At 37.3% G+C, this 27,591-nt stretch overlaps 3 protein-coding genes across 3 annotated transcripts; 2 read left to right on the forward strand and 1 right to left on the reverse strand.

The window, feature by feature from the left end:
* The first annotated feature begins 508 nt into the window (after positions 1–508).
* LOC148957959 (uncharacterized) lies at positions 509–16,362 on the forward strand. Its single transcript, XM_089114050.1, has 5 exons — positions 509–878; positions 3,271–3,345; positions 8,854–8,943; positions 9,497–9,896; positions 10,562–16,362. Exons 1-5 carry the CDS (start codon positions 549–551, stop codon positions 11,380–11,382), a joined length of 1,716 nt encoding a protein of 571 aa, XP_088970176.1. The 5' UTR covers positions 509–548; the 3' UTR covers positions 11,383–16,362.
* Positions 16,171–16,999, reverse strand: LOC148957960 (riboflavin-binding protein-like). The gene has a single exon (XM_089114051.1). It carries the CDS (start codon positions 16,997–16,999, stop codon positions 16,259–16,261), a length of 741 nt encoding a protein of 246 aa, XP_088970177.1. The 3' UTR covers positions 16,171–16,258.
* Positions 17,000–19,819: 2,820 nt separating this feature from the next.
* On the forward strand, positions 19,820–27,464 carry LOC148957961 (uncharacterized). Its single transcript, XM_089114021.1, has 2 exons — positions 19,820–20,852; positions 22,356–27,464. Exon 2 carries the CDS (start codon positions 22,521–22,523, stop codon positions 25,083–25,085), a length of 2,565 nt encoding a protein of 854 aa, XP_088970147.1. The 5' UTR covers positions 19,820–20,852; positions 22,356–22,520; the 3' UTR covers positions 25,086–27,464.
* The last annotated feature ends 127 nt before the right edge of the window (positions 27,465–27,591 follow it).

A 27,591-nucleotide genomic window follows, 5' to 3' on the forward strand; every position in this document is an offset into this window, starting at 1 on the left:
CCGCCCTTGAGCGCAAGATGGCAAAGCGCTAAGGAAAGGGAAAAATAACAGTATAATGAAGAAAATTTCTAAGTTTCACGCGGGTTAAGTGGGCCACTACTCCCGCTGCTCCCCGTTACAGGAGTCCTCGGTGGGGAGAGAGGCGTAAGAGAAATATGATCTGGGAGAGTTGCAGCTCTTCAAAAGTGTAGTGTAAGTGTATCGATTACTTTTGTATTGATAGGTTCGTTCTAGAGAGTGTATTTATGGCACCATGACCTGCATTGAACTTTTAACTAATATTGAGGTTTAATATTGTAATTATTATAGCTATCACTATTCATGTCAGTTTTGTCCACAACAAGCAGTAAGAATGTCATCGTCTACATTCAAACCGCAATCAAAGCTTTTAACATATAAAGCTTTCTAAAATGTAATGCAGGAAATAATTTTTTGGAAGAATGCGAAATACTTTCTTTGTGCTTATTTTAATGGGCGCCGTCGCAGCGGTTATTAACCGGTAGACTGACTGTTACGTGTTGAGAACGGTCGAATGCGGGAACACGAAAATGGCTGACTTGAATTCGAGCTTAACAGCGATGGACTGGCTTCCCCAGCTTGGTGTTGGTGGCCCCATAGCTAGTCCATCAGCTGACGATAGCTTAAAGCCGAGATTTGCTTTGAGACAGGTTCCTGGCTCTGCACTGGATACAACGGCCACTCTAGACGAACAACAAGCTAAGCTGCATCAGGGCAAGAACAAGCCTCCGTATTCGTACGCAAATTTAATTACATTTGCTATCAACAGTACTGTTAAGAAGAAAATGACTCTCAATGAAATCTACAACTGGATATGCGAAAATTTCCCGTACTATAGGGAAGCCGGCAATGGATGGAAAGTAAGTCTTTTCAACCCATAATTGCGCTGAGATTTGTGTTTGGAAACCCTCTGATGCTTGCACGGCATTGAATAGAAAGTCATACACCTCCCGGGTATAGACCTGATTTCCTAAAGTTTCTGACTCCAGGAACTGATTTATTTCCTCCAAACGTTAGCAGTGATTGTTTTAAAATATCCTGAGATAATTCATGTATTATTTTCAATGTGAATCGTTCCTTAATCTATCATAATTTTCTCCTTCCCAAATATGACATTAAAGATGTGCTTGTCCATAGTTACCACGACGCGCGGCAATTTCACGCTCAATTCTTTGATTTCTCAATAAAGCTTCTCTCTCGTTTACTTGCTTGGGATTCTTCTATTGAAATACCTTCCTAGTTAAATAACTACAAAATTTATACAGCGATGTCCTTTTTATAAGAGAGTTTCATGAACCTTTCTTTTTAGCCTGTGTACAGGAGTAAATTTTGCTTTATCAAAAACAAAAGGAAATGTGTTATTTAAACATTCAATGCTAATTATTGTTTGCGAGCCCGAAATCCAGCGAGTATCCTTAAATATTGCCACGAAACATTAATGGAAACTTTGATATAGTTCCATGTTTGATGATTTAAAAACAATATTTCCGAAAAGCATATATAGTTAAAGATTAATATTCCAGATTGCGTTGTCTATTCTGACGTGACAGTGCTCGATGTGCAAAAGCACAGAGCAATAGATATAATAAAATAGAAGATAGGCTAGAAATGAGTCATGTTCTATGTAACAGAGAACATGTCTCATTTCTACCCTATCTTCTATTTTATTATCTAGTTAAAGATTGATATATTACTATGACATTTTTACAGCTTTTTCCCTCTAAAACAAATTAAACTTACCTAATTGTTTGACTACTATTAAAGTTGTTTGACTACTTTTAATGGTTACAATATTTTGAAGAAAATTTTAAGAAGTAGATATAATATAAGGTGATAAGCATGTTTGTTTATGTCTAATGTAGATACTCAATATGTTTAAGGTTTAATTGAGAAATTTTTAGATTAAACCAGCTGTGAAAGATCTGATAAAAAGATAAAGTAGGATAAAAAGAGTAGGATTATTTTGGGGACCAAAGGATAATTTAATTATTAAAAGAATCAAGAGCATAGGATGCAAGCATGCAAGCAAGAAAGAAATCAAAATTTTATGTGTCAATCTGCCCTTAAATATGTATCATGAAGAAGTCAGTTAATGAAATAATTGTTTGAAATGTGAAAGACCTATGTCTGCCCACGATGATGTAGTTTTGAATAATTTTGTGTGAAGCTAGGACTTCTTATTTTAGATAGTTTTAGATACTTACAATGGCATGTTTGTCGGGAAGTCTTCTCAAATTATAATTCTTGTAGACATTGGGCCTGCTGGGCTTTGAGATTTCTCAGAGAATCAATTATGGGTTCCTTTATGCTTGTAAAATAGTCCATAACCTTTTTAATGATTTTCCTCATAAAAGTATCTCAGTTGATTGATTCACCTATAGGTCTTAGATATAGGTTTTAATGGACAATCATAAGTAAAATTATATACAATTTTTTATAATAATTTTTTAAGGTTAGATTTTTTATTATATTTGCTTGATTAATGCTTATGTGTATTACCAGCTCATGGGAAGAACACTAAGCTATTTTTCCCTTTAAATGTTACCAATTAAGTTCCTGAATATATACATTCAGGATCACACTGTGTAATCCTATTTAAGCAAAGCCTGGTTTGGCCTGTCTATGTGGTTTTCTTCTTAAGAACTATAAGGTTATTTAAAAAGATTTCTGACAATTACTAATTGAATTTATTTATACGAGCATTATAACATGGAACCATAATGACTTTAAAGGGTCATGAAAATTATGTGCCTTACAACTTGTTATGATAAGGGGAAAAGGGAACTACAATATTCTTAGAAAACTTGCCAGCTTGGTCTAGACCATGCACCTTGTATGTTTCACAGAATCATGCAAGAAAAGTTGCATTTTATAAAGTTTTTACAAAGAACCCAGCAAGCAATTGGATATTTTATACTGTCTTGTGTGTGTTTATTTGAGGCAATATGGCAAAAAAACAAGTGTAGTCCCTATTTTGCTCCAAATGTAGGAAAATATAATTTTTCTTAGGTTCTGAATTAGAGGTCTTGAGGTTTTATGTCCACATATGCTCTGTTTCAAAATGATTGAAATATATTTGATCAGTTATTTTATCTCTGCTTTGTCACTCATTTGTGTATTTTTAACATGCTTTTTGGCTTGAATTCAATCAAACATCATTTTTCATTCCAATATCAGCTACCATGATTCAAAGACCATAGTTATGTCTACTCTGGCCTTTTAATGTGTGTTTTTCGCATTCCTTTTCTCTAGAATTCAATCCGACACAACCTTTCATTAAACAAATGCTTTGTAAAAGTTGCCAGAAGTAAAGATGACCCAGGAAAAGTAAGTGTTGCTGTTTTGTGTCAGTGACACAATTTTTGTAGAATTGGTTTTCACTTTTCCTTTGTTTCAAGGGCAGTTTTGGTTTTCTTGTTGAATTACCTCTGTATACAGTCTATTTCTAATATATAATTGAACAATATTTAAAAGTAAACTAGCTTCTTAGTTTCAAATTGCACGAAAAGCAAAAACCTAATACTTTGTATAGTATAGTACAATCTTCCTAATTTAAGACAGTTAAATATTTAGCAACTAAAAATATCCTAGACAAGTATTATGTTTCTGTCCACTTGATTTTAAATGAACATGCATATACATTTTGTATTGGGTAAAATACATTAACCTTAGCTATTTCAAGCATTTTCTGACCTTAGTCACTTGTTAGCACCATCTGTTTTAGGGATAGAATATTGTCTTTAGGGCTTCTAAATAGGAATGTTTCGAAAAAAGGTTGAGACTGATTCCTTTCCTGAAGCTGCTCAATTTAAGCAGTTTTTTGTCATTTTTCCTAAGCTCATGCATTCCTGCTATTATTAGGTGGCATTGAAGACATACAGGATTAATCAGATGTTTCAGGGTCAGCCTTTTGCCAATCTCATATTTCTTGTGGGTAAAAATTCATTATTCCAAGCTGGTTTTTTGGATATTGAAAAATGACATTCATAATCATTATGTTATTTCTTGGTATCAAATTTGGAAATAGTGATATTTTTTGTTTTGATGAGAGAGCTATAAATAAATCAATTGTACTCTAATTTTTGAATAAAACAAGGGCTGTGTTCAACTAAAAACCCCTTTTTATGAAATGCACATATATACCCAATGAAAACTGAACACAACTTCCAAATTTTATGAATTGTGGTTTCTTGTATCCTTCACTATTGACAAGGTGTTGTTAGGTGAATTCTCTGTTTTTTATGTTGTGAAAAATCTTGGTATGGTCTTGCTACTTTGTAAATTCTCCTCTACTGTTCATTACTTTACAACATTATATAATAAATTACTTGTTGGTTCTCAGGGGCTTGCCCTTAGATTTTGATTATAATGATCCTTGTAATGCTGAAAAATTCTTCTCATAAGTCATTTTTTGCTAATTTTGCTGAAAACATTGATTAATGTGTGTCCCTGCAGAAACTGCCTCAATGGAAACCCACTTGTCAAAAGATTTGCAGAGCGTTTAAATGCCAATTTATTCAAATGCAAAGTACATTTCGGTAATGTGAGTGTTAAGCAGTACACATGCCACTTAAACTGTTACAAGGTTCAGACACAACAGACCCCCAGTTTTAAAAGTATCCTCAAAGAGCTAGAAATTTTGTATGGGTTTAGCAACATTCATGCATTTCTCGTCACCAAGTTTTTAACCAACTCATTTACTATGTGATTCCCTCTTTGTCATGCTATTTTTTAAGCATATATACCTAACTGAGATGTATTAAAACACTTTTTTGTTGATTTTATGCTCCTTATTTCATTTGATACTTTTCTGAGGTATTGTGGCATGTTTTAGAAAGGCAACATCCCTTCTACCATCTTCCTGTAATTCAAAATTCCCTGTGATGCATTCTAGTAGATCTAAGCTTCAAAAAAAAATTTGTTGCAACTCATTGGCTTAAAACCTTGACTTTTCACCATTCAAAACACTGGCATATTATGATACAAGAAAAACTTGTATAGATCCGTGGTATATCTGAGTTGCAAAGCATATAGCTTTTCAAACATTTTTTTTCATTATCAAACCTGTTAATTGTGAGAACGTTTTGTTAATAGCATTACAAGTTTTTTTCTGAGCGATTATTTGAAATTTCTATTGAAAGACAATTTTTTGACGAAATTGACCTTATAGAGGATAACGTATTCAGAAGCAATTTCTTTGAGAATGAAATATTTTGCCTAATAACGCCTTGATAAGTACGCGCCAGAAGTGGTTAATGGCCAGGTGATAGCTGTGCGAGCACAGGTCGTGCAAATTGTTCTATTGTCCAAAGATTTTTTTTATCCTTTTAGAAGCGCTGCATTAGCTGTCAATGACCTATTCTGCGCGGAATAATGCCCTGCTTTGAAAAACCGCGATTTTCTATACGCGCAGGTTGAGCTTCACCGCAAAGTAATCTTGCGCACCATTCCCTCGTTTCAAGTTGTCGTCCGGCGTTTTTCATTCTTGAGGTTTTTACATTCCATTGTATATTCACTTCTCAATTACGCAGACGTTCCACACCACATGTGGGCGTCCTGCTTCATCAGCAATTTTGACTCGGTGTCATGGGAAAGTATCATTTTCTCTATTAGGCATTGTTTAAATGTTCACAGTGATTGGGTGATTAAGGGATTACTTTCTACTCGGGGTTGTTTTGGTTTATCTCGATGCCACACAACTTTAGCTTATTTTATTTTTCTTTTTAATTTCCTTGTTTTTTATTTGTTCAATTGATATTTTCCATTTAAACCAACCAAGTTTAATAAAGAATGTGTAAGAAGGAAGAACCGCAGGATAGGCTGTCCGCCGGATTCTGTGAATCTTGCAATGAGTAATAGTACGAAAGATATTCAGGAACAAAGCAATACGATGACGAGAATCCAATGTAACGAGATAAAATTTTCAAAATAAATTAAATTAATTCATTTGCCAGTTTAAAAAAAAACTAATTTATTTTGAAAATTTCATCTCGTTACATTGGATTCTCGTCGTCGTATTGCTTTGTTCCAGTTTAATTATTTGATTTTTCGAAAATTTCTGTTTTGAGTGAAAATTTTATTGGAAGTTTCCCTTTTTCGAATTTGAAGCTAAACCATTCGTTCAATTTGTAAATATACAAGATAGGATGTTTTCATGTAAGGATGTAAAGATCTGTTGACAAGAAAGACCGTTGTTAAAGCAGCGTTGTTAAATTTGAAACGGAACTAAAACAAGGTTATTTTCATTCTTCGTGACACTGTCCTATGTGTTTTTGTCTTACCTTATTGACATGCATATTGCCATGTAACCAGACTTTCGACTATTGGCATGCTCAATTAATGGCCAAAAATTTTGCATCAAAATTGAACTATTTTCAAGTCCTGTCGTTAATTTTTTCACTTAGATTGCAATCTATTATTATATCCTCTTTGTGGTAAATCTCCGCTTCACTTTGTGCTCGGTCGCTGTAAACTGGCAATCAATCTTTTAAGCAATTATGCTGCTTGTGTTTGTATTTTGTCAAGAAAAGGCCCATTGAAAAAGGGCCAGTAAATGTCCATAGCAGTGGAAACAGTATAGTCAGTTGTAATCAGAGAGTCGTTATCAATCAAACAGATCATGAACCCATCCCCCCCCCCCCTCCCTCAAAGAAAAGTACAAAACAAGCGCATTTTTTGCGTTTGTTACATTATTTTCTTTGATATTTTGGTAAAAATTTTCATTCACACCTTGATTCTTTCCTAATGTCCTGAAAATTTTCTTCTCCCCCCAGCATCAGCTTTATAGGATTAGTCAACATTCAGCCCCGTGCTTGATCGTTACCCCCCTTCCCTCATCTCCTCTTTTGTAGCAGACTCTACCTCATTTTAATGACACAAAGATGGCAGGGGCGAAACTTCACTGTTTTCATTAGGGGGGTATGAAGCTTCAATGCCCGACGAAAAGGCATGTCATGCTTAATGGAAGGGCGTGTCAAGCCTGAACATCATTTTAGGGCACATCGCCTCAAGGGTTGAAATCATCGGGGACCCCGAGAAAGGTTCAGACTCGGGCTGTTTTCAAAGCCTAAAGCCCAAAAAATATGCCCTTAGTTTTTCTAGTGTTGGCTATAAACCTTTGTTTCTTAAAAGCAAGCATTTGTAAGGCCTGTCTTTTCTATAAAAGAAAAATAGTCTTCACTTTTTTAAATCTCCTAGCTATAAAGCGAGCAATCTAAAAAAGAGATTGAAGTAGAGTCTCAATTTGATCACAGTGGAAGAACAAAACACAGCTTGGTAATTTTGGAATTCAGAAACAGCTACACAGACTACAATGCTACAACAAAAATAGTAATCCCATAAAAGAGCGTCAGTTTTATTTTCTGAGTTTGGTTTTCAATCGACTATTACAAAGTGTCCGATTTCCCACGCACCAAAATTAATATGTCATAAACCGATATGTTTCCTTGCCACGTAATTCAAAACTAACCCACACTGAACTTCAGCGAGGCAGATCTCTTTGAAAGTATTTTATAGGAAAGTTGTGCTCGGTTCTTCAAAAAGTTAAGAAAGTTCAGGACTGGATCTTTGAAACCTAAGAAAGTTGAACAATTCAGATATTCAAAGTTTCAAAGGAAATTGTGGTGTAAGAGTGAAGTATTTCAACAATACAGTAATGTGCTGAACAGGAAACGACGAATACAGTATGACGCTGAGGGTTTATGAGAAATATTGCATGTTTATAGTATTTCATCTTCCCCATCACTGCTCATGCTTAGTAACGTAAAACTTTTCAATTTTACGTTAAGAAGGTGTTAAGAAAGTTTTAGTGCTGAAATTAGGAAATAGCTAAGAAAGTCTGAGAGCTGGGCTGAACAAACTTTCTTATAAAGAGAACGTGTATAGATCAAACTAAACCTTTTATATTGAATTGATGTATTTTGTCGCTTTTTACATAGTTGTATTGATCTTTTCCTGTAATAACCCAAGAAGTCAATCCATGTTTGCAACATTTTGCCCTGTCTCTGCCAGAGTTGCAATTTGCAATGTTATCGCGAGCGCAACAAGAACAAATCCGCGCGAGGTCGTAAGAATCGCCGTATCCGTGAGAATTTTTAGCACCAGGTTTAGCTATAATGTGCGTAACCCTTAAACCGCGTAAACATTTAATACATTATTTGTTTGGAAGATAAACAAGCGAATGAATGAGGCAGCCCCGTTCTAACGGCCAAGGAACATACCCATTAAGCTTTGTGTTGAATGCGCATGCTCGTTGACTGTAAGATGGGTGGTGGATCACTCACCGTAGACTTTTGTGTGCTGTTCTTCCCGAAAATTATGATGTTTACTTGACCTGTAAAATTCTGGGATTTATGGCCAGACAGATCCACCATGTCAAATCAATTGCTGTGTGTTAAAGCATTCATTCTTCTGTTAACCAGTCTGTTCTGATGTCTTGTGGGTGTTCAAAATTAAACCCGAAAAAATTCTCTTTTTTATTCATCTTCAAAGACAGACACTCCCTGATATTCGTTTGAGTTTCGAGGTCATTGGCATCCTACAGCGTTTTTTAACGTTAAAATAAGACTTGTTGTAAGTGAGTTTATTTTGTCTTGCATCATACTGTGTTCTTCGTATAAGTTTTCCTCTACTCGCTAACTTAAGTGCATCTCCATAACATTCCAATACAACACCTTCTGCCTTTAGTTCCCCTGTTTTTAACAATTCAACCAATTCCAATTCGGTGCAAAACAAGCTATTTGAACTACTTTTGACCTCTGGAACTACAGCCTAAATCGTCCTTCCAACACCATCTCTAATGCGAAAATGATTAATTTAAATTCACTTTTTTTCAAGGGCTCTTACTGGGCAATTGAACAGAATCCACAAGAGGACCCAACGCCATTCAGACAGTCAAGAAACAGGCGACGAGATGAAAGAGAAAGGGTTTGTGAATTTCCTGATTTCCAAAGAGCTCTATAGAAATTTTCTTCGATCTCCAAAACCTAAGGTATCGTGTTTTAGACTTTATCTAAAATGATTGATTTTGCCCCGAGTTGTGGGGCGTCTCACACCGGACACCCCTGACGTAATGTGAAAAACCCCTATCCGACTTGAAAATGGCAGCACTACTGTAAACTGCTTTTGATTCGCAATAAAAAGACTTGATTCTCGCGATCCGGAATTCATTTTTGTTTATTAGTATGGATACAGGATTGACCTTCCATTCATGCTACAAAGAAGTTGTGCGGCAAGTACCTTGTCCGCGTCTTATCATTCTGCGGTGGAATCTTCGCTCAACTCAACAAGGGGTTTTAAAATGGATTGGACCACTGTAGATTTCCTGGGAACGTATTTGTTTTTTGTTTCGAATTGTGTCTGAAAACCTAATGGAAGATCAATCCGCTATTGTTTGAAATGGGCCTCAGCTCTTATACTTTTAGTGTCTCATAAGAACCGAGGATCGAACATAAGGTGATATTTTTGCTTTTTGTTTCAGCAATCTTCGCCATACAGAGATGAGAATAGTCAATACTCCCCATCGGCTGGGTCGCCGATTCCTCCAATGGTATCTCCATCTGCCACTTCCCCTGATTTCGCTTCCCGCATGAAGCATCATGGCCTAAATAGGTCTTGTGATAGCAGCACTTCATCGTCTAGTTTTGAACCAGGCCACTCACCTTTGCCGTCGATAACTGTCAGCAACACTACGGATGCACAGGACAGAAACAATAATGGCAACTTGCAGCTGGAGTCGAAAGGAATAGCAGATACCCTTAATCTTGATGACCTCAGTGCCTCTTTCCGCAGTTTATACAAATCGGTCTTCCAAAGCTCCCTCAGTGGTGGCACCGTAAATGGCAATCAGCTTGGTTCTCGAAAGGATGTTATGTTGAATGGTGAGACTTCTTTGATATTTGCCTGTAAAAATTACATTAAGTCCCACCTTAAAAGAAACTCAGATTCTCATATTAAGCTTTCTAGTTTCTTATATGCAAGAAATGTTTTCATAATGAGGCTAGCTGATTTCTTATATGCCCATTTAAAAACCTTTCTTTATGTAATGCTTTCTTGTCGAAAAGCATCTTTGAATTCGAAGATCGTGCCCCAAGATAGCGGTAAACCAGGATACTCCAAGAAATGACTAACAATGAATTAGGGTCAACTCCTGATATCTCGAACATCCAAGGGACCAATGAAATGGTTCGAGATAGCGAATATTCAAGTAATTGGGGGATTTTCAATTAAAAGTATAGGACAAGGGGAATCTATAGCAGTTCGATTTATTGAATGTTCGAGTTATCGGGATTCGAGATATCGGAAGTTTATCTCATAAACTGGGAACAGTTAGGCTGCCTCGTTTCTTGCAAGGGAAAAAAATATTATCTTTGCTGGCTAGCTGTATTTTTATTTAGGTCAATTCTTTTAGGCAGGGACTTGCTGTATATGGACTGTTAAGGCCCCGGCGCTAATGTTTCCGTAAGCAGGTATTGGCTCTTTTGAACGCCCATCTTTTTTGTTTGGATTTTGTGTATCGTGTTTGACCATAGTTTTTGATCCACAGATGGTGATCCGAATCTTGGAAATCATAGTGTGAACAGCAGCAAGGGTAGCTCGGGTAACTCATCAGCCAGTCTGAATTCAAGCGCAACCATTTCAGAGGAATTAATGACGACAATGGACACCCTGATGCAGAGCTTGTCAAGCGGTGATTTCTCGCATCTAGACCCAAACCAGTTCTACAGCCTTTTAGATACGCTACAGGGTCTCGATGGACTAAACCCGACTGACCTACATCAACTTGAACATTCATACAGCCAGTACTTAAAAGTTGCTGCAAGCCTCAGCTCGTCCGGTATGGATTCTTTAAGCTCGAATAGTGGCGGGATATCAATACCTAATAACAACCGCCAGTCTCATATGACTCAGGCCATGAGTCCCCATGTCAGCCCGAGGATAAGTCCAGCCAACAGCCCTCTTTCACGAAGCCCGCAGCTTTGTGATAATAGTTTCCAAAACCAGCTGGGATCCGGGTCGATGTCGCTAGGACTTATGGTTAGCAACCCATATGCTGGAAGCCCAAATATGAGTCCGAACAACAGTCCTATCGGCAGTCCGGTTATGCGACAGAACGCCCTTTTGAGTAGCGGATCGTTGACATCATCAAGCGGTGTTAGTCACCTCGCTCCAAATCGTGTTCAAGTCATGTCCGTATCGCATAGTTATACCAGCCAATTAAGCGGCTATTCGACTTCTCCTGTCAGCAGCGAGAGACAATTTCTGCAAGACCCGACTACGGAACAGCAATACTTACAGGCAGCGCCAACTGCAAATTTATTGGCTGATGACGATGAAGATGAATTTGATTGGTCCTCAATTCTCTAAAGCCTATCGAGGGTCTATATTTTATCCTAGAGCGTTTGTATCAGAGATTTTGTGGTATTGGAAAGTATTAAATTTACGCAGGACTTTGTTGAACTATGGAAGGCTGTGCCATGTAACTCAGATATATACATAAAATCTTCCGCTGCCCGTTAATTTTCGATTTTTTGGAGGAGATTGAAAAGTTTTATCCCATAAACCTTATTTTGCTATCCCATAATTGCTTGGTGAAGAACTTGCTTGGTAGTAATGTAGCGATACTGTTTCTTTGTATATATTACAGACGATAGTCTTGTGCAAAGGTTATGTTCTTAAAAGAGCTTGTATATTTTTTGGTAAAAATGCACTTGCTTGATCCAAACTGTATTTTAGAATAGCAATTGTATTTCACTGCCAGTTGGCATTTTTAAGATAAAGTATCCGGGTTTTAGCTAGGCTCCTCGCTTAAAATTTACTTAGTATTCAAAATCAAGACTATTTGACGCAGATTTGCAATCAAACCCTTCTTGTCACAACAACTATAAAAAATAGAGAACGTTTTATCGTCTTTATTTTCTGATGCAATATTTTGCGTAACGTCTTTGGATGTGTTGATTTTGAAAACAAGTGTTTGTTTCTTCAATTAGGAATATGTTGGCATAAAAGTTGGCCTATTAACTGTATTTTAAGTATTATTGTTTGATAATCTTCAAACATAATTTTCTTAGCTATTTAATCGATTTTACTTCGGGGATTTTTAAAAAATTGCTGTTGATTTCGACCTAGCTTAGATATTTTTAAACCAGCAACCAATTTTCCTAAGAGCAGGGTAGGAAAAAGGGCAAATGTGACATGTTCTCTTCATAAAAAGACATAAAATGGATTTGATTTGAAAATGCCTGTGTGTTTTCTACTAAATATTTATTATAGACAGTTTATGTCGATAACAATGAAAATCATAACTTGAACCAACATTTTTATGTAGTGTTTAGAGAATACTTTTTTCCATCGTCAGCCTTCGCTCTTGTTATTGCTTGTATCGTAATTCCTGTAGAATTCCGGTTGGAAAATAAAGAGATTGCCTCTTTAATTGACCTTTATTCGCGGTGAGTTTTAGATTTGTAACACACGTCAGATCGTTCATTCAAATCGCTTTACAATTATCAAGCAGGGTGTCGCAACCGAATTCCACTCTCCCTTATAAATCTTTCCCTATCTCAGGTCATTTGGACGATACCTCTACTTTTGAGCCTTCAAGTTGTTGACTTAGTACGAAATTACATTACTGGCGCTTTGGTTTTCGCATAATTTATTCAAGGCATGGATGTTGAAACAGAGGCATTCGTCCCTCCCTTTTTAGTCAAATTAGAAGCACACGTCCTCTTCATGAGTATTAGACCTTTTTGATCTTGGGGCGGTATCATTTAAGGTTGTTAATTCTCTAATTCAGATATCAAGTTGGCTCTGGCAATGGCCTGAAGAGGTTGATACCACAACAGGAATATTGTAATAACGGACACCTTCTGCCCCAAGATGAACGAGGTCTTTGAATAATGTCTTCTTAATGTCAACAATAATTCTATAAGCCCCCCCCCCCTCGTACAAGCCCCCCCCCCTCGAATAAGCCCCCATCGAAAAATATAAAAAATAAATAAGCCCCCAGGGGGCTAATTCGAGGATTTACGGTAACTTCTAAGCTTCGGACATAATCCCCAAATAGGTAGTTATTTTGGCTCTTCGTTTGTCTGCCATATAGATGTTTTAATTCATACTGCTAGAGAGGATTATTCGTTAACTTCTAGCTTGAAGTGTACAATGGCTAAAATCGTATTCGCTGCTGAGTTTTCTTCAGCATTTCTAGATTATTAATGTACACATTTTTTGCTAATGTATATAGAGTAACATTGCACAAATAGACTGAACTGTAAATACTGATCTCGCGTAGTTTAACAGGGGAAAATCAAAATCTTTGTTCGTCATCCTCTTCTTTATCTTTTTTAGTCTTGCTTTGAGTCATAAGTCAGTCATATGTGAAGGATCTTACTCGAAGGGCAAATAAACCAAAAAAAGGAAAGGTTTGCAAGGAATGTGAAACTGTGACTGCGCTAAGCATCATTAGAGTATCGAAGTGTGTCATTATCAGAAATTTTTTTTAGAATTTCTTTAGAATTCAACCACGTCATCTGAAAGAACGGCATAAAATACCTCTCTATATGCAACTCAGTTAGATATGTCCAAAATTGGGCGCGATTTGGCCAATGAAAGATTTGAAGCTTTCTAACAGATTACTGTTATTCTGGTTTGGTCCAGAACCAATTTACAGAGCTTTGATGGGACGGGGGGGGGGGAGAGGACCTGTGCTTATATGGTCATATCTCAGCCAATTCGTAATTCGTTCAACTGATTTTGCACATTTGCAGGTACTTTAGGTGCTTTTTCAGGTTATGGGATCAAAATTCAAAAATTCTTAAAATTGATTTTTGTGGCGTCATCACTTCGGTACTCTATTATGAAGCATTGTAGCAGCAGAATCAATTCTAGTAACCGTAAATTGTATTAAGCAGAGTGCAGAATAAGCTTCAGCCCTCCAGAAGAAGAAATTTTGTCAAATTTTCCATCCTCAAAATTATCCTTGTAACTTTTGAATGAAAGTCTCTAAGAACTTTAATTTAATGTATTGTTTGGTCTTTACGCTTTGTCAGGAAAAAGGAAATGTTCAAGCACAACTGTCAATTCCTCTCACTATTCATACTCTTGCCAAGTTACGCATAGGCCTTCCTCAAAACTACTGCACCGTTGGATAACCTCCCCCCAACTCACAGCCGTGAAACTGTGATGTTTTCTGGACTTTGGTGTTAAACTCCATTTCACGGCCGTCGCTAGATTTTGTTGGAGCACGGTATGCAGGTTCCATTGGCTCACAAGTTTGTGAGCTATCCTTTGTTTGAAATTTCACACAATTGGAAGCAAAAATTTTTTTTCTAAACAGAACTTGTACAAAGTGAGGGTTTCGAGGATTGAATTTTCATGTTATGTAATTTATCGCAGATTTTTTAAATGGAGTTATGTAACGTAAAAGGTAGAAGAATCTGTGAAAATGTTTGCAATAAACCAAACAAACTCTCGAATGAAAAAGCAAGAGAAGTGGCTCTTATTACTCAAACTCGTTGAACAGTTGGTCAGTTTCATTCAATATGACGCATGTGTTTTTGCTTGCCATAACTTGCCAGTTCTATTCACTTCGAGGCCGGCCGGAGGGGGGCGTAAAAACTCCCATTTTTGACCAGACGGGATGTGCCGTGGAACAGGGTATCCTTTTCCGTCAAAAATAATTGGACAAGTACTATGAATTCAGGGCCGTCGGAAAATTTTTAAACTGTACTATATTTCGTTTGTAACAGTGTACTGAATGCAGCAACTCCCCCTGTATGTAATTAGTTGCAACAGCACTGGAATTGCATCAAAATTCTGGAACAGGAAATTTATAAACAAAATATATTCGAGAATAACTTACTCTGTTAATAAGGCTATTCTTAGATTTGGCATGTTCCAGTTACATTTGCTAGTGGTAAATAGATACCTGGTAAATTTTCGCATTGTTGTGCCGTTTTCATGCCATATTTTTTTAGGGACAGGGTACGTTTTTGGAATTTTTTTGCATGGGATAGCGTCAGGGTGCAAAAAGGTTTTCCAAACATCCCTGTCATCTGGCTTGGTGCCCCCCGAGACAGGCTATTGCCGAGGGAAATGTAAGATGAAGGCACTGGTCTTTTGGCCGCTACCATTCCAAAGTATACACTCATTTTGTTGTATAAGAAACAAAGGTCGATGTTGAGTACTGCAGTTTCTTGATGTTCTGGAAATCTCAATACCGTAAATCTTCGAATAAGCCCCCACGCTCGAATAAGCCTTCGAGGATTTACGGTTTCATAAGAGTTTCTTAATTATGATGTCATGAATGATGTTATGAAATATTCGTGATCTTTTCTATCACGTCAAGAGATTCTCTGCCTTTCTCATGCTATATTTTGATGTGGGAAATATATTTTTATCCCTTGTGTCTTAAGTTCTAGGCCAACAAGGCAATAGTTTCTTAATTTTTTTGCTTCGAGTATTTAAGTTTCTCAATTTTTTCTGACTGTCCAGTACTCGTTTCTTAAAGCCAGTCTCTTATAAAAAAAAATTTTATCCAAGAAAAGCAGATTCGGAGGATGATTATTTTATGATAGAACCGGGATGGTTTAGATAGATCCTATAAATATATATTTGATTTGGTCAATGTTGATTAGAATGCGTCTTTCTTATCCGAAGCATACCTCTGTGGGATTTTCCTAATTTACATAAATCTTGTTTGCATAAAAAAGAGGAAGCCTGTATCAAGACGTCTGAAAAAGGCCGTTTCAGATGATACTAAATAAGAGGGAAAGAGTAGAATAATTGCAAATTGTATGATGCTATTAATGCTCCCAATTGGTCCCTAAAGGCCCCAATTGAAAAACCCATTTTGATTTACTTTGGCCTATAAGTAAGACGCGTTCGTGCGATGATGGAGTAAACGTAAAAGCTACTTCCGCCCTTGAGATTCCGTTTATTAGTAAACTGCATTATTTCAACTCAATAATTTTACCTAGCTGATTCGCATGGTACAACCACCTCCCGCCCCGCCCCTAGCCCTTTCCATATATCTATTAGCCTCTCTGTCCTTCTCACCATGTGGTCACACTTCTAAAATAGCGAGACTTTTCAGGGCCATACCCAAAAAGGATTTAGGAAAGGCTACTTTTTCCAAAACAAGAATACGAATGAAGCAAGTAAAACTAGACACATCTTATCGTTTATCCATTTCACGTCCATTAAATAATTCCACAATCATTAAAGCTAGTTATTTAAAGCACACAACCTAGACAAAAGTACTCCATACGACTAGACATAGCACAACAATGGCTAAGAAATCAGTTCTTTTCGCTGATCCAGAGTCAATCGAATGATATTTCTCAGCAACAAGTGTATTTTTCTTTATTTCACCGGGACTAGACGCATTAAGGTGCATACAGTCATTGGGGGACTGGGGAACAGTATACTTAAACGACGCCCCCCACATGGAGTTGCATAGGCCCATACCATCTTTATAAATATCAGCGAAACTTGAGCAGTTTTTCGGCAGTTTGCATTTGTTTTCACCTAGTTGATTGAAATCAAAATCAGCTATCCAATTTTTGGCGCATGTCATGTCGTCCTTACACGAGTCGAACCAAGCATTACAAAATGAACTGCAAATAGGCACTCCAACGAATGACCCTTGAAACTGGCCTTTCCAATACCCAACATTTGGCGAACATTGGTAAAAACATTCCACTTCCTTCATAAAAGTTTGACATTTTTTGCTAATAGATCCACAGTTATTCCACGAGAAATTTCCAATTTTATTTATGTCAGTCGGAGCAAGCTGTTTCGTGAACTCCGCAGTACAACATGTGTTTGCCTTGTAAGCATGGCAGGCTTTATATTCGGCTGTTTCTGCCCCTGGCGTATCCTTGTGGTAAATTCCAGTAAGGCACTGTGGCGGTTTTATACTAGCCAATGTAAGAGACATAAATGCAAAGATGACTATTAAAAACTTACACATCTTTGAAACCTGCATGTTCTCTTTCGTCGTAAGACAGCCTTTCACCACACCGTGAACCGTACACTAAGCACATGGACTGAATGTTACATAATTGCCATCTGACGGATGTTATGAACAATGTACGGGAATAATACCTCTTGTATAAACGATTATATCTCCTGCCTCTTTGTTTAATGCGTGACGAACGGCCTTTTTAGCCACGCATGTCTTAAGGCTTGAGGGGGTTAACATATTTTGCTGGGGGATGGTTTTTTGTATGATTTTAAGTACATTTTGAAAATTTTCAGGGACTCTAAACCCCGTTTATTCCCACCCCCCTTTAGCGGTCCCTGAATGATCTTCAAAACGATATCCGAACAAGTTTGAAATGCTGTATTCAGAAACAACTTTAAAAGAAGTTTTCTCTTCCCATTAAAGACAATAATCAGGGCCAGTTGTCCTAAGAACAGTTTGGAACAACATCATAAACAGACATAAACAGTTGTATGCCGCAAGTCTGGAAGGAAAACACCAGCAATACTGAATGTCACATAATTTGTATGACCTTAAAGGGCAACCACAACCCGAAATTTTTATTAACGATGTTTGTTCACTGGATCAACTTGGTGCAAATATAGCCAGCAGACACAGCTTTTATACGACAACACAGCATCACTAAGGAACTAATATATGAATTACAACCTTAAACTATCAATCAAAGATTGTAGGGAAAACAATAAGACAAGAGACCAAAAAGATATCTGTTTGCCTATAAATTTGACCCTAACAGCCCTGCAGGTAGTACCAAATTAGAACGTGTGGTGCTGGTGTACATTGAAATATATATTAAGAAGTTCCATATTACTAAATAACTTAAATCTTTTATAAATTATAAATCTTCAAGCAACATTTGGCGTGATTGTAACTTGAGTTGACTATGAGCCTCGAGATGTAGATTCCAAGTATGAAAACTCCCAGAGCCCCCGGACCCTAAAGGGGCCAGTAGAATTTAATGTCTGTATAGAGCAGTACGCTCTCAAATCAATCCCCAGGCCAGAACTAGCTTTGGAAGTCTCTGTATTTGCTTGTTTACACGCCCCAAAGAGATTTTCTTGGGTCTGGGACGAAAAGAAAGATGGGACTTATGCATATCGTCCAAACTGCGATTGCTGTCGTTGTTTTTATTGTGAGAAATCTTTTTTAACGTTTTAAGGGAGTGGGTATCTATCTCACGTATTTTGATATGGAGAATCCTGATTTTCTAAGTATTTTTTGGAATGTCATGTCACGCTATACGATAAAGCATGCGATCATAAAAATGGTGCTATAGCCTTGAATATAATCCTTAGACATTGCAAGCAAAGAAGTCAAAGAAGTGTTTTAGGATTATATTAAGAGCATTGAGACAAACATGCAAAATCCGAGGGGCCATTCGCTTTTGTAAATAGCCTACGATTTACCGACAACACGACAGGATTTCTACCAAAGATGTCCGAGTTTTCCATGTTTACCCCTCTGAAATTCTTCCTTTCAGTGCGACAGCTTCTCTGCTTGGGATTAAAGAGCATGTGTAATTATGAATGAGTTCTATGGAATTTTGAAATCAAGAAGAGGGATTTTTCTCTCCAACTCATATCCTTAATAAATGGGTTAGGGCAAATTGCATCAGGGGCATCCTTGGAATAAAATCATTAATATAGCTGAAGATCGTGGCTGACGGCATCCACCCTCAATTGTTTCAAACCCGTATTTAGAGAGACACTTCCAAGCTTTTGTTTAATACATAATACACGGTCTGTGAAACTGCGCTTGAGTAGAAAGTCAAAATTCTCTGGGTGCCAGAGCCACCAAAATCAATGGCACCAAAAAATGGGAAATGCCAGCAAAACGGCAGCACCATATTTTTGCTGCTTGATCTCTCCCTCTTAAACTAGACAAAATGCCCCGAAGGCTCATGACTATGGACGTGTGCTTACTTTAAATTTAGTCTTTATTCTTTCCCAAGAATTTGGGCACGAGCCAAACTTTTTGATTTTGTTCCTCATACAATACAATTTTTTTCGTTGCATAATTTTCTGGCCTCCTACAAGTTCATACAGAAGAGACGATCAATTGACGTGAAAAACTTGATTAATTTTTGTGTCTTCCACAATCGTACAAGTATGGATCAACCTTATTTAAGATGGAATATAGAAAGATAAAAGATGACAGGTAATTTTTTTATGCACAAGATCAGTAGATAGGGCTTTCTTTCATTTTGCCTTTTGTCTGACATCTGCATGCCTTGGTGAAGAAATAATAACACAGTCTATCCGCTTCAAAAGCTGTTTATCCGATGTATTTCTTGATTGCCAATGACTTAGGAATCGGACATCTCAGATCTTCCTTTTACAATTAACTTTACAATAATTTAAGATGGCTGATGGCGTTATTTTGAAGTAGCGGGGATATGCAAAGATCATCTGTTGGAAATAAAAAACTCTTCACTCGAAGCCTGGCTATGCGCCTTTGGCCGTAAACCAGGATGACGAGAAGCCCAAGAAAACCTATCCTCTTCCCCAAATAATCGATTAAACCAAAAGTACAATTGTTTGAAAAAATGGGAAGAAAAGCACAATATATTTATCGCCTCCCAAGAGTTCTTGCTTTAATGTTACCATCTCTAAGTATCCGCATAATCATCTCTAAGTTACCATCTCTAAGTATCTCCAGATTACCACACCAACACCTACTCTACCTTTCATCTACTACCTTTGTTATGATGATTTCTTTTCCTTCGTGTTTTTTAGACAAACAGCCCCTTTGAGCGTTTAAATGAGTATTGACATTTTCTGAAGAAACCCTCATTAGGCCCAAGCGTAATTCAGTCTCATTTTCAACCACAAATTTGTTTGTGAAAATGTTTACACTGATCTGCTTTTGCAATCAATTAACAATAACAGAGCAAAAGGAAAACAAAAGAAGCAGGTGGGGATGCATTTCAACAAAGAACAGTGTTCTATTTTGAAGCTACAATACTTTCGCATTCCGAAAATTGTCTTGGCTGTAGAAAAAGAAGGCAGAACTAGATCAAGCATAACTCTTCACGAATCTTGCTTGACGAAGAACTTTCCCTGTCAAGGGTATAATCTACTACTAATCTACTTTCACCGTTATAAAAGCAAACAAATTCTGTGTTGGGAATCGAAATTCTTCCTTTATGCATTTCATTTTAAAAAAGCTCAAAACATCTTCGTTGTTGAAGAAAAAGATGATATTTCAGAAAATCTTATTTTAGTTGCTGATGGTGAGATTAAATTAAAGTTATGGAGCATATTCTAAAATAAACGAGTTTGAAAAGAACACGTGATGCATTAATAACATTGATCACGATAAACGACCGCTCACAGAAGACCATCTAGATTTGTAAACAAAGCATTATCTACGAAGCATATGGTTTGCGCATATGGTTTTTATGCAATACAATGGAAAGAGAACCTGCTATGCCTATCTTACGTGAAAGGAACAATTTTCTTTTGTATCTCATTTTCGAGATTTAGAAGTTCTGTGAATTTGGAAAGGGAGAAGCAAGGATTCTTTTCGGGCAAACTACTGACAGATCTTTATGGATTGCGGATTTTGGTGAATTTGGCAGATCAAAGCACGTTGATATATGGGATTGTGAATGACGTGTATTTGGCATGGCCTTAGGTTATCGACTCGTTCATGATACATACTTACTTCAATAACAAAGCGGACAAAAGAGAATTGATTTCCAACAGCAGACAGAAGCATGGCATAAATTTTGACGAAAGATGACAACATGGTAGATGCTGTTGCCTTTGGTATGGCAGAAGAAGAAGGGATGATCATGCTGGTACACTGGTGGTGATGATTTGATTTGAATTAGGTAGCGTTTCATGAACAAGCTTCAAATTTTCGTTAATCTAAGAAATTAGTCGTGGTTGTGTTTGTAATCTCTTTCCTTTCAGCATACGCTAAACAAACCCAAAAGTCCTGCTGCAGTTTTCCCACACATGGCAATGCCATCTTATTAACTTGAGAGGATGATCAATGAAGATCCGATATAAAGCGTTTTGGCCTTGATCAAGCGGGTCTTCGTATATGTAAATCCTTTGATTATGCTAAGAATGTGTTGAAACGAAAAGGAAACGAAATCGTTCAGCGGAAGATCGATGTCTACCTAAATGAAATTTATGTTGAAAATAAGATTGCATACCATTCAATCATAGATAATATAAAGTTATTAAATGGAAACCATATTTAGGGTTAGGTGATAATGGAAGCACTTTTTCTGAAGAAACAAAGCCTAAACTCTATAACTGTCGTTGCCTATTATCTGGTCAGTTCTAGAAGTTATACCATTTTAAAATTAACCAGACATTTTTCAGAGTCTCGATGTTCATGTTTTCCACATTCAACGAAGTTTAATAAACAACAACTTTTATGAATTTTTTCAGTATCACTGCTGATTGGCTGATAATACTTGCTCTGTTTTATAAGACGACATAAAATTTTCAAAAATTAATTGAATTTTTCTCCTAATTTTCATATGAAGCTATTTATGACATTTTTAAAAGGGGGTATCTATATGAAGCTTTGAGACAAAGAACATGGTACTGTTTTAAGATGTTATTCATTAACCATGGTCTATCATGCAAGCATTGACGATGCTAGCTGATCTACACTAATTGACTTTGACAATAACCTTATCTGGATTTCTTTTTTAGGATATTTGACTAAAAATAAATTTGGATCCAACCCTTTTTTAGACCAAATTGGTTTTTGCTTAGATTTTCCACATGACATGACCGTCCAGTAAGAGAAGCGAATAACTTTTCTACCTGAGATGATAGTTATGTAAAACTAAGCATTGGTGTGGAATATGTAGATAAATTCAGAGACATGAAATTGAGGTTAAATAATCCATACGAAACTCTTATTGCACGTTGTTAATAATGGAATCGCTGCTTAAATTCCTATTATAAATGTGACGTAGGTATATAACAAAGTGATGTTTGGCGAACCCAGTCCTCTGTCTGCGGTTATGCTTAATTCAGACGAGAGCGGATCAGATAAGATCAGAAATTATGTCTAGGCCTTCGTCTCATTAGCATAAATTTGATAGATATTTGGGTTTCCTGAAATCGAAAATATACTCAAGAGCTCAACATTTGTAAATATACTTAATTTTCTATTCAAAAACCTCTGATAAGAGTTCCATCATTGAGGATATATATATATTCTGGAGACATAAGCAAAGATGCTTTAAAAAATTCTGCGAAAAGGACAAATCATGCAGATGTCGAAATAAAATATTTATGATTAATGTTATTTGATTTTAATGAATTAAGGCTAGAGCTTTAATAACCATGTCAATTTATTTTCACAGGTGAATGTGAGCTGGGCTGTCTGGTTTGTTACGTGATTGGCAACTCTACAGAGGCTTGGTGGGTACGTTGGAAGACCATTTAGGTTGTTCTGGAAACAAGCATAACAGATATAAGTTTCAAATCGTATTATAACTTTATATAAAAACGCCAATGACATATTATTAATGTCAAGTACTGCACGAGTAACAGCTTTAAAAATGCAGTATATACCACGAAACAGAGCATCATTTATTGATCAGTTGAATCCATTTGTCAACCGCATATTCCAACATGCAGTAATGCAAGGAGATATGGCAGTAGTGACGCTTATGCTGAAGCACGGTATTGTTGTTAAGCGGAACCAGAGGAATCCTCAAGGACTGACGGCATTGCAGCAAAGTGTGCTTGATGGTAACAGTCGTCTCGTTATGATGCTGCTCGAGTCAGGAGCTGATATGGAGGCTAAGACCTCAAACGGCTGGACCTGCCTTCACATAGCCAGTGCTACTGGGGATATGAAAATGGCAAGGCTATTGCTTGCGCATTGTGCGGATGTTGTTGCCTTGACGAAAACGGACGAATTGCCAATAGATTTGGCTATGAACATGGATATGAAGATACTTCTAGCAAATGAAATGTCAAGGTGTGGTTATATTGAATTATCACAATGGTATATGGATAAGATCACACAACAAGATATGGGTGTCTTCTATGTTATGTCGGCAGACAGTCTGTTGGAGATTGCTTGTGAAAGACCAGACCCTTTTGGCAGCCAAGCATACGATTTACACAGTCAGAACTACCTACAAACGTATTCGTCTATGATTAATCTTTCTCATTATTCTGCATCAGAGATGAATCTAGCTAGTCACAAAGCAAGAAAGACATCGGCATGGTCTCTTAATCAACAAGGGCAGCCTGTAAGTAAACTTGGTTCTTCCAATTACAGTGAAGATACGTACTCGTACACCCTGCCTACTCACGGGCGGTTAGAACAAATGTTCTCGAGCCCCATTGATTCCAACCATTTCGAAAAGCAACGTGAGGCAACCAGGAAGTCTTCTTTGAGCGCATCTTTGATTGAAAAAGCTGATCACACGCAGCAAGCTTCGAAGGAGGATTCTGTTGCTCCAAGAAAAGTCTCATCCTCAAATGCAACAAACAAATTAGCCCAAGACCAGCCTCACTTTGTACTCGATTCTGTTCAACAAGTCAATTCACCGGACCAAACAGAGATTGGTCCAATTGGCATTGGGAACAGGAAAAACAGTTTGCGCCGTAAAAAGTCATCACAAGCAATAGCAGAAGAGAGTGTTTATAATAACGAAGCCTCTCGCCGTATTGAGCTAACAATCGACTACAGTATTGATTATACCGATGAGAACGAAAGCGATTACTTAGAATTCAGTGCCACGGGTCGAGCGCGGGTCAACAGCAGTACAAGTGGAAGTTCTTCTGAAGAGCCAGGAGCAGAGCCATTTTTTGAGGAGGGAGCAAAGTCTCGTGGCTATGAGATTTTATATGAAGATGGGAATCAAGTTTCAGGAAACAGGGAGCTATTACAGGAATTTGCAGATCCGTACAGAAGTAACTCTCAATTTGAAATTGATACAGACAACATGGACCAGTATATTGTACAGAATGACGGCAGTGTTGATCGAATTATGCCGGATTTGGATCCAGATACGACACAAGAATGCGTTGAACAGGCGGTAACGCAAGATGAGGTGGAGTATGACGATCAAAGTCCATCTAACGGTAACATGTACTTTAACCCAATGTATACATCAACTGACATCACCTCCAAAAATGAGCAAGCATTACGTATAGGGGGAATAGAACACGAAACTTCAAGCACAACAACTTCAAGTAGCGATCAAGACGTCGTCTACGACTGGCAAATAAATGAGAACGACACTGCTGAGGGTACAAGAGGCTTCGAAAGGTCGCCCTCTGATCGCAAATCAAATAAAGGTAATAAGCCTTATGAGATTTACAGCGAAGAAACAGAGCTAATTTGCGACGAAACAGAGTTTGTTGAGAGAAAGCGTAAGAAGAAAGGTATTATCTCAGAAATTGTGTCTAGGTTCAAAAAGGGGTCTAGCAAAATGCAGAGGACTTCAAGTGACACCAATTTACACCATGGCGAAGATTGCTCTGTCATTAGAAGAGACACGAGGAAAGTCAAGACACTGCGGAGGAGAAGGCATGTACGCAGAAGCAACTCATTTTCAAGCTACTTTTCTCCGGGTGAAGAAAAAGGCACGAAACAAACAAAAGCTAAAAATGATGAGAAAAATAAAGTTAGCGAAGGGCCTAATTTAAGTCACGAAGTTTCAAAAGCAGTCCCTAAGCATGAGATTGCGCCTCCATACTCTCCACATCGGCGACAAAAAGTTATTCCTCTTTTTAAGGAGCCAATCAACAACCAGAAAGTGGCTCAAATGTACGCTAGCCTACCTCACAGAGGCTCGAGGGCGAATAGATTAAATCAGCAAGCAAAACGGTTTGACAATGCCTTGGTGGAGTTTGATAAAAGTTGGCATCAAGACTTCAAAACTGAAGACAAGATGTCTTGGGAGCCAAAACTTGACGTTGATAATGGTTGGAATAACGATAATAGTATGACTAGGATTCCTGTCAGGTCGGTAAACACGTACTCAAGAGAAGATGGTGCGTTGCAGCCAAGCGAAGGAAAGAACAATGAATCACCAGGGTGTGTATCCATGAAACTACTCTGTAATGTGTAGAAATGCTGATAACCGACGTAGGTGATTCAGCAAAGCAAGAGATCTTCCTCCTTATGAAAGGAATAGCTTAGGCAACAACTGCACGTTTTAGTGGCGTATTGATAGTTGTGTTTTAGAGCTTTGACTCGGCACTTAGAGCTTTGTCTTAAAGGCTCTTGTGCAACCGGCATGCTTTGCGACTATAATTCAAAGAACCAGCCTAACAACTGTCGCTATGTATGCGGGTTGCGCAAGAGCCTTTAGGCCTTTAGAAAAAGCACGATGCTTTAAACAAAGTATGTCTTTGAAGTAAAAGGTCCCCTGCTATATTATTTAAAAGGCCCTTCCTCTCATTTTCTAGCCTTTATCCTGTAAGGCGTGTTGGATATATTTAGACTGAATGGATTCGCCATTTCTTGGGGTATCATTATCCATTATTTTATCAATTCTTTCAAAAGGGGTAGCTTTTCAAAAACCGGGTATAAAAATCTATACGTTTTCAGAGTGAGTTAGTATCTCACAAAGATCTAGCTTTATTTTTATATGTTTTGTAAGTTATCGAGGGTTTTCTGTAAGACATGGTATCACAACAAAAGAGTTGTCTAGAGCAGGTCAGAACTTATCTTTTATCATACAAAAATTGGTATCACGTGGATTTAAGTGACTCCAAGTACCCTTTCGGGAAATTAAACTGAAAAGTAAGGACCCAATCGCTATCCTTTTGCTTTCGATACTTCTGAGGTTCCTAGGCATCACTTCAGAATTAAGATCCTTATAAAACAACATAGAAGCGATGGCTAAAATTTTTACGTAGTGATATTTGGCCTTTGTAGACATTAATTGAATACCGAATATTCCCTAACTAACACACCCCATTATCTTGTACAGCAATCTTTATTTATTACATAAATATTCTGTTAAATTAGATTTTCCATCAAGATTTGAATCTTATAGATTCAGGACGTATTTTAGAATTCATTAATACAAATTAGCAAAAGTTGTTGAGTTTCAAACTTATGTAAATATATAAACGAAACGTTTGCTTAAAAATGTTCTCTCTTTTTTGTAACAGCTAAATGGTTAAAGGGATGTTCAGGAAATTTTTTTCTCAATAGCATTCAGAAATGGCTGTCATATCTTTTGAGGACCTTAAAACAATATCACAATTTTTCAGCTTTTCCCACAGAACATCATGGCCAGGGAGGAGATGTGTGATGACAGGCTAGGTTTTCTATTGTTTCATCAAACATTCGTGCTTAATCACTGGAGGGTTTCTGAAATAAATAAATTATCTTCGTGTTTTTTCTCAAAATCTTTTCTAGATAAAAAATGTTTATTTAGCTCTACCAAGTGCTATAAGATTGTCTATAGCAGTTGTAAATTTGTGACTGTGCACTGTCAAGCTAGATACAAAGGGGTGACATGATGGATGAAGCTAAGTGAAGGTTTGGCTCCGAAAATGGCTTGGGAGCTAGCTCACCCTGTTAAAGTATGTTAGCTCCTAAAGTATGCGAAGGTTGAAAAATCAAACCATGACTGTGATCAAACTCATTGTTATAATACTGGGACAAAGAAGATGTTGTAGCCCCTCTGATGGAAGCCCAAGTCCCAATGTAAGAAATTTTTGCCACCTTCTCTATTCGAAAGCCCCAATATTTTTTATTACTTTTAACGGTATAGTTAAGATCTTCCATTGAGTATTCACAGTGGCGTAACCAGGGTTTTAGAGGAGATGAGACAGTTTAAGAAGATGAGATAACAATAATCTATATTGCTGCTTATTGTTTGGTCCCGCAAATCTCGTGATAAGACTGTTTTCTATTTCATTCACTTTGTTTGCCCATGTTAGTCACAGTTGTTTATCAGTATTTCTTTATAATGTTACCCCACACATATCATGGCGTCTTTGTTATTACATGCATTTAGGAAACGACCTTATAAGATAACTACACAGACCAAATGGCGTAACGGAGTCATCAACAAGAAAGCCCCATCCAACGCTGTAAAGCGTGTAAAACACATTAGCAAGATGCATAAATGATAACGTTTCTCGTTAACTAGGGAAAGCTGAGTTAAAGAAGCTTCAGTTGAAGAATTTTTAAAAGTTTTTAAGCACGAGGTGAACTAGAAACTGCGGTACGCCACTGAACACATTCAGTAGTTTCACTAAACCATTCGAGCACCCCCATTCACGCGTATTTGAATTACCATTAGGTACATTGACGTATTAGATTGCTTCCCATCAAATTTAGCAAGAGATATAATTGCATTATTAGCAGCAAATAAGTTAAGCCTCGAAAGAACATCGCAAATGATAACAGAAAGAAGATTATTAGTATCTTCACGGACACGGACAACACTTGCATTCAATTTTCCATTTTACAAAGCCTTCCCAAATCTGCCCTCTGATATGGGTAACACAAAAGTTTTCCTATGCTCAGCTAAAGTGCCTTGCAGTAATTTAGAGCTGTGTATATAAAATATGATAGCTTTCATGCCAAATCCTTTCGTGATGAGATTTGATTGA

The sequence above is a fragment of the Rhopilema esculentum genome, chromosome 19 (assembly GCF_057945365.1).
Source record: "Rhopilema esculentum isolate cy_ngs chromosome 19, ASM5794536v1, whole genome shotgun sequence".
Classification (NCBI taxonomy): domain Eukaryota; kingdom Metazoa; phylum Cnidaria; class Scyphozoa; order Rhizostomeae; family Rhizostomatidae; genus Rhopilema; species Rhopilema esculentum.